General features: G+C 42.1%; 1 protein-coding gene across 2 annotated transcripts in view; it reads right to left on the bottom strand.

The window, feature by feature from the left end:
- JAZF1 (JAZF zinc finger 1) overlaps nt 1-7,835 on the bottom strand; it is a 271,472-nt gene that overhangs the window by 69,581 nt on the left and 194,056 nt on the right. For both annotated transcript variants that reach the window (XM_011972251.1, XM_011972250.1), the window contains exon 3: nt 3,363-3,559. In XM_011972251.1, coding sequence (XP_011827641.1) covers nt 3,363-3,559 — 197 coding nt within the window. The remainder of the gene's footprint in view (nt 1-3,362; nt 3,560-7,835) is intronic.

Here is a 7,835-nt window from a genome sequence, read left to right as displayed (position 1 = left end):
AAAAAAAAAAACTGCAAAACAAACATTGATTCCAAGTATACCAAAGAAATACTCAAAAGTCTAGGATAAAGCTGAGCTCTAATTCAGTATTGTCAAGAAAATAAACCTTAAAGAACATTTTATAAATGAAGTTCCTACAAGATGACTATTATTTCTGAAGTGGGAATGCACCATGAATATGGAACTTGGAAGAGTGAATTTAAGGGGTAGAAACGTGGAATTTTATAACCTGGCAATGAAAGTGACTGAAACCACATTAGTCAGGCAAAATAAGCTGATCTCTCTAACTACAGGTAAAATAACATTCCAAACACTGAAAAATGTACACAATCAAAATTGTACATGGTAGGGGTTTAAGAAACCATTTCCCCTGCTAATTTTTGATGTTTACATGGAATGTTCTTCCAGCAGCAAATAACTTACCAATGATCTTGACAGATTGAAAATGATACATCTTTACCACAACATAAATTAATTCTCTCAATGGGAAATTGCTAAAATAGCCAAGGTGTCAGAAAGATTTCTTTATGTCTGAAGGAAAGGAAATGATTCCATTTCTTCCAAACATTCTTACGTGAAAAATAATAAACTCTCACTTTTAAACTGTCTTTATTTTCAGGGGGTCCTAGGCACCCGTCACTAATTGGGGCAGTCATAGTTATCTGGTGTTGGACATGAGTCAGTCCATATTACTTCAGGTATAAAACACAGCCAGTTGGAGACTGCCTCCATAATTCATATTATACATGAATAAATATCATAGCAATACCCAGAAAAGAGGACTGCGGAATTACACTTCACTCTCTTTCATTCCTTAGATTTACAACATAAATGTCACACAAAGATCCTGGAAAGTCAATCTTCACAAAATAAAATATAAGGGAAACATGGTGGTCTATTCAAGGAAATAGATAAATGCCTAACACAAATGAACTGGTTCGTCCTCTAGAAGAATGACCTTGATACTGTTCCTAAAATACAAAGTTGAAAACCCCAGACGAAAGAGATGAACATTTACTGAGCACTGTGTTATATGTGTGCTATCACATTTAACTTTGATACAAAATCTATATAATTGGTATTAGTGACTTGCCCAAGGTAACATTTGCAAAGAAAGAAGTTCAGGCAGGAACTCTGGTCTATCTCCCATACCTAACCTGTCTTCAAAATGTTCAATCCTGATTGAACACAGGGTATCTGTCAACCATGACAGATACCCTGTGTTGGTATGGGGCAACCCTGAGATGCCCCATAGAGAAAGAGGTCCCCTAATCATAGCATCTAAGTTTACTAAATCCTCCCTTTGGAGACTAACAGTGCATATTAAAGCCCTGAATTAAAGAAATCCATTTAACTTTGTCGAACTCATCATCTCCCCAAACTTACTAGGAAATCCCTTTTCCCCAACTAGTATTTTGTGAAGTTAGTATTCTGAAACACACTTTGCACAGTGGAAAATGGATGACAGAGAGATACATAAACTGTCAGAGAAGATAAACAATTTTAATCATGGCTAAGGAGATGATGGTGTAGTTACAAGTGGCTTCTCTTTGCTCTTCGATTCAACCAAAATTTTGAGTAAGACCCCCAATGCCCTAGTCCCCACCTACCTCTGAGTCTCATCTTACACTTGGGCCACCTGGCCTGCTTTCAGTACTGGGGACCTGCTGGGCTTTTCCCCTCCATGGAGCCTTTGCAAAATGTTCCCTTTGTGACATTGCTCCACCTTTCCTCTTTACTAAGTTGACTCCTTTCCTGCCTGGGTCAAACTTCTCTCTGGATGCCCTCCTGTCACAGAATTCTATATAGCACTTGCCATGATTACAAGGTTATATTTATTTGTGTATTGATTTGATTACTCCCACCGGGGGAAGAGAGCTATCTCTCTGTTTCTCAAACAGCACAAAGATGCGGGACCTCTTCCACCATCTCTATTCACTCCTGCCCAAGGAGGAACAGTGACTTAATGAAGCACGAACTAGGGAGGAAGGGCTGGACACGCTCTGCTCAGGGTCCAGGGTGCAGTCTGGTCAGCTCCCACCCTGAGGTAAGCTGAGAAGTGCACTGTGGGAAATAAACTGAATTCTGGGAAGACATACTAGGAAGCCCAATTGTTACAGATCCAAGCTCCATTCTGTGGTTTAGCTTTATGTAATACAGGTGATATTTTGTTCTTCATCTGTGACTGCTGTTTTATTTTTTAATCATTTCCACACTTAGGAGAGGAAGACAAAAGTGATCTTGTTTGGCCTCTAGAATGCCAACATTCTCCAACAGGTGTAAGCTCCTGTGGTCAGGGAAAAGGGCCTCTCTCTGCTCACCTCAGTAGCTCAGTTTCTGGCACTTACGAGGCATTGAAAATGCCATTTCGCCCAGGCTGGTCTTGAAATCCTGGCCTCAGGTGATCCTCCTGCCTCAGCCTCCCAAAGAGCTGTGATTATACGTGTGAGCCACAGTACCCAGCTGAAGTCCTAGTTTCTTGATACATGTAACTCTACCAAGATTTTCTTACTAATAAATTTTTTAAACAACTGAACTTTGTCTTCAGATTATTACAGGCTAATCCTAATGTGGAACTGAGGATAAAGTTTTGAGCAGAGTCAATCCAAATCAATGAAGACGGTATCCTTAAAAGGACAGAAGCCTCTTTAAGGTGAGGACCTGGAGGGGAGGAGAGGAGATGAGAGTGCAGGAGTAGTGGACATCCATGTGTGTCAGGGAGACTGAGATGAAAGAGGAGGCACATAGGAGAGATGGGCTGGGAAAAATAAAATGGATTACTTGATTGGAGAATAGGTGGGTATAAAGAAGCAAGTGAAAAAGCTAAATTGAAGGGCAAGTTTCCACTATTTACAGAAAAACCTGGAGAAGACAAGGACTCCCCCTTTTTCTCAAGGCATTGTAAAAACAATGAAGTCTCCTTGGAAGAAATATTCTATCTAAATTTCTCCAAGACTGCTTAATAAATTGTTTTCTCTAAAATATGTAATGATCTTAACTGTTTTAGAAGACAAAGTGTTCATAACATATTTAGTTGTAAATCAGGTGATGAAATATATATTATTGTAGAGCCCATTAAAAATGTTGTGTATGTGGGTATGCACAGTAAAAATGGGAAATATATTGACAAAAAATCTACAAAACCATTATCGCATGCATATTAACAATAATCTAGAAATATTTCTTCAGTAATAAACTGAAGAATGAATCAATATACAGAGACTAGTGAAAGAATTGATGATGTGGTGGGTCTGTGTCATCATCTGTCCCCAGCCCCTTTCTGACCCCAGCACATCGCACACACTTTCTCTTTCTCCTCTCTCCTCTCCTCCTCCTCAAGGCGGTAGGGCCAAGCCACTCACCTGTCGGAGTGCTGCTGCGGAATGAAGAGGAGGGGGTGATGGGTGGGGTCACGGGGGGAGTAAGGCTTCCACTGCTGTGGCGTGGGGGAGTGGACACATTCCCTCGAGACACTGAGCTGGACAGAGTCAGTGACAGCTTCGGCTGAATCTTCTTCTTTAGGGACTCCTGCTCTCGGCGGGCAGCATCTGTCATGAATCTGAAACAACAACAGAAGGTAAGGAACCTGGGCCACGTATAGAGCATGAGGACTCACGACATTCATTAGAGTTTCACAGATGCCCGACCCTGGAAAAGGACCTTGGCCACAGGTCAGTCCCAATCTCAAAAACTCACAATAGCTTCCCTTTTCCAATGCAATGGAATTATCTTCTAGCTTGTTATTTTTAAGGTTCCTCAAAGTCAGGTTCACTTCTTCCCTAGCAAATCCTCCTTGCCAGGAAGCTTATACACACAGAATACATCTGCACCCACTGTAATGCTTTCAGTTACAAGATTTCCTCTCTTGGAAGGTCTGCTCTCTTTTTTTCTACCCATAGGAAGCCCACACATCCTCAAAGTTCCCCAACCACTCCTAAGTAGACAGCGCTTCCTTTATCTGCAGGTTGGCAGTATTTCTTTGTACCACTTAACTGCCACCTAACATATATGGCCTCATGAAAACTCTCTTTTTTGTATTACTTTGATTCTCATATTGTTATTTGGGTTTAAAAACTCTTCTTGGCTAATTGAGGCCTTGCTTGCCTCATCATGAAGGCAAGGATTCTAGTCCCCAGTTCCTAGCACAGTGCCAGGCCCGCCTCAGGAAACACAGACAGAACTGCATACATTTGCCCAGGAAGATTCCAGAAGGGAAGAGAGCAGCACAAGGAGGGAGGTCACCACTGATGATCTGTTTACGTTCTAATTTTATTACTCATAAAGAGAAAGGTGACTTTTCCTGATAGTTTCACTTTGGAAACTTGAGTTATTCTTCCAATGCTTCTCTGATGTTGGTAATGTTCAAACTTCATTCTTTTCTCACTGTATAATCTACCATTTTGTAAATTTGTGTAATATGAGATTCAAAACAATCTATGAAATGGTATCTCCCACCTAAAGAACATTCACCTTTTCATATTGGCAGGCAAACTTTGTCAGCTGCATTTTTGAAAACTGCCATAGAAAGCATAGTCCATAAATGTATGATAGCGTTCAGATGATAAAACCACAGCTGTCCCCACCACCTAGGCTAAGAAACAGAACATTCCAGGCCCCTCAAGGTCTCTCTCCAGCACCTTCCGCATGAACTATGTTTTGACTATTTCAATACAATTTATCATAAACTCACTGCATTGCACTTAAACATGGTATTTTACCCAACCTATTTCACATTTTGTCTACAAAATTCCTTAGTATTTTTCCTCACTACATGATGAAGTTTTGGAAGTCAACAGATAGTTCTAATACCTGGTGAAAGCTTGAAGTCAATTAAATACCCAATGAAACAACAGTAATATTGTTACGCTGTCTTAAAATTTCTATTTTTATACTTGGAACATGGATGGCACATTTCTTGAATGGTTCTTGCAATATAATGCAGATATACAAACTGAATTTTATATGCTGAACTGACGTTAGTAATAAAGCTTTGCCTTGAGCTCTTAGGTTTTATGCTATAGCATAGTGGTGATTTAAAAAGGACTGTCAATGCAAAAGAGAATAGTTTGCACATGTAGCCAGGTACTCATTTATTTTCAGATGCAAAATTGGTTCTATTGTCCTTAAAACTTCTTATTCCCCTTCTCATAAACCTCTACTAAAAATACAGACTCACAGAGAAAAGCAAAGAATTAGTGCTTTTTTAAAAAAAATTATTCTAAGAAGAACTGCTAACTCGCATGGTGCTGAGCGTCTCACACTGGGGTATGCAGCTTGCCAGGGAGTGGCAAAGCCACAGGATAAACAGGCTGCTGCTTCCAGGAAGGCTGATTGTTCTCGAGGGCAAGTAATTCAAACTAGTGTTTCAAATAGGAAAATAAACACGGACATGCTTATGGGGGTAGAAAAAAATTTTTACATCTTGCATTTTAGTTAAGAGCATGATATTTGGAGTGAGGCCAGGGTTCAAATCCTGGCTGGGTTATTATGTAATTTGAGGCAAGTTGATAAACTTCTCTGAATCTCAGGTTTATTCTCTGTAAAATGGGAATGAGAGAGTAGGTAAGGAATTAACATAAGTCTTTTCCCTTTCTGCATGGGAGTCTGATCTTTGGCTAAATTTGGTAACCTGCTAAGACAGTATGTCAACCACGTTACCAGGCGACACTATATAAGAATGACCTCTGACTGGTGAACTGCACAGCCTGGGAGGATCTAGGAACCTGTAGCTATCTGATAGGAAGCCAAGAATCCTGATTTAGGCTTCCTGAGCATGGTGATCTTGTAGCTGGGCATGGCCCTTGCAGAGAACTGGGGAGCTATGCCCAGAGCATGTTGCAAGAGCTTTGGCTTCTGTAGGGCATGAGGCTTTTCTACCAGGATGGTTTCCACTCCTACCCCTCTGCACCTGAACAGACTCTCATGTGCACTGCTGCAAGGGTGCCTGCAGAAGGCGGCCTGTCCTCCATCCTCTGAACGGGCCCAGTGCCCTATTGTGGCCCATGGTCATCTGTGAGTCTGAATGTTCACGACCTAAGAAGGTAACCTGCTGGCAGACGGGGCAATAACATTTCAACTTCAGAGGACTGTTGTGAGGATAAATGAGGTAATTGGCCCGACATGTAGCAAATGGCTCAACATGCAGAAGCTGTTATTAATTACATAAAGCATTATAATATGGTTATGTCTCTTTATTTTGTCCACCTTACTCAACTCCAAGTGTCTTGAGGACACACCACACACCCATGGCTCTGAAAGCACTAAGCACACACATGCCTTGTGTAGAGCAGAAATTCCATTTGTGGAACGGCTGAATAGAATAAACCCAGAGGGTGCATATCCAGTGTGAGACAGAGAGGGAGAGACAACCAGAGGGAAGAGAGAGAAAGGCTTCTCTATGTCTAATTCATATATTTATACATTTTTTTTTTTTTTTTGAGATGGAGTCTCGCACTGTTGCCCATGCTGGAATGCAGTGGCACAATCTCGGCTCACCTCTGCCTCCTGGTTCAAGCGATTCTCCTGCTTCAGCCTCCCAAATAGCTGGGAATACAGGTGTCCGCCACCATGCCCAGCTAATTTTTGTATTTTTAGTAGACACAAGGTTTCACCACGTTGGCCAGGCTCGTCTTGAACTACTGACCTCAAGTGTTCTGCCTGCCTCGGCCTCCCAAGTGCTGGAATTATAGAACTCATACCTCTTATTGTAAAATACTCTCCTACAGCTCAGATATAACACAACAACTATAAACAACCATAACAACATTCACACACACACAAACCCCGCCTTCACCCTCACATGGGTTTGGCCAGCTACAGACAGCAATCTGGATTTGGGTTATATCTTCTATAGTGCTTTCTAGAAACAAGATCAAGGCACCTATGTTAAAAGCATTAAACTTGAAACACATTCTTAAAGCCCTGTCGCCAAGACTTCCTCCTGTAGTTCTCCCTCCTCTCTTGGATTGGTGTTGTGAATTTGGACATACGATCTATAAATCATGGTAACCTTGACATATCAAGGCACACAGCTGCACAATTTGTTCTAGTGACAACCATACACGCACATCCCCATACCACCCGCCCCCACAAACACACACAGGAGTGCCACACAAGCGCTGTGGGAACCCTGGTTAAAATAGGCCCGTGTCTCCCCTGCACTACCATGTTGCTCCTCTTCCTCTTCCCTTCATTAACCACGACTTAACCCATTTTCTGAGACTTACTAAGTTCTCAAGTTTTTGAGCAATGTTCCATCAGCACAGCTGTCTGTCAAAAGGTGGGCAGATTCCCAGTGGCAAGGAACCATTTGGGGAGACAAGAGTGTCTAGAGAAGCCAAGAAGGCATAGCAAAGGCTGTGATTCTGGCCAACAAATGAGGACTACGTTCCCCGTTTTACCAAATATCAGGGCTGGGAAAGGTTCACCATGTTCCCAAGGCTGAGTTTAGGTTAAGGGAGTCATGTCACTCAGTAGCCTGAGCTTTCCTCAATGAGTCTGGACACCACTGGTGATCTTTCTGAAGCTCTCAATAATCACGGCTGATGTGGATTTTTTTTTTTGGAGATAGGGTCTCGCTGTCACCAAGGCTGGCGTGCAGTGGTGTGATTACAGCTCACTGAAGCCCTGACTTCCTGGGCTCAAGTGATCTTCTTGCCTCAGCCTCCCAAGTAGCTGAGACCACAGGCATGCCCCACCATGCCCAGGTAATTTTTTGATTTTTTGTAGAGATGGGGTCTCACTATGTTGCCCAGGCTGGTTTCAAACTCCTGGGCTCAAGTGATCCTCCCACCCAGAGTGTTAGGATTATAGGCGTGAGCCACTGCACCTGACTC

Source organism: Mandrillus leucophaeus, unplaced genomic scaffold, assembly GCF_000951045.1.
Source record: "Mandrillus leucophaeus isolate KB7577 unplaced genomic scaffold, Mleu.le_1.0 Scaffold128, whole genome shotgun sequence".
In the NCBI taxonomy this organism is placed as follows: domain Eukaryota; kingdom Metazoa; phylum Chordata; class Mammalia; order Primates; family Cercopithecidae; genus Mandrillus; species Mandrillus leucophaeus.
The sequence above is the reverse complement of the archived record's forward strand: the minus strand, read 5'-3'. Positions and strand labels throughout refer to the sequence as shown.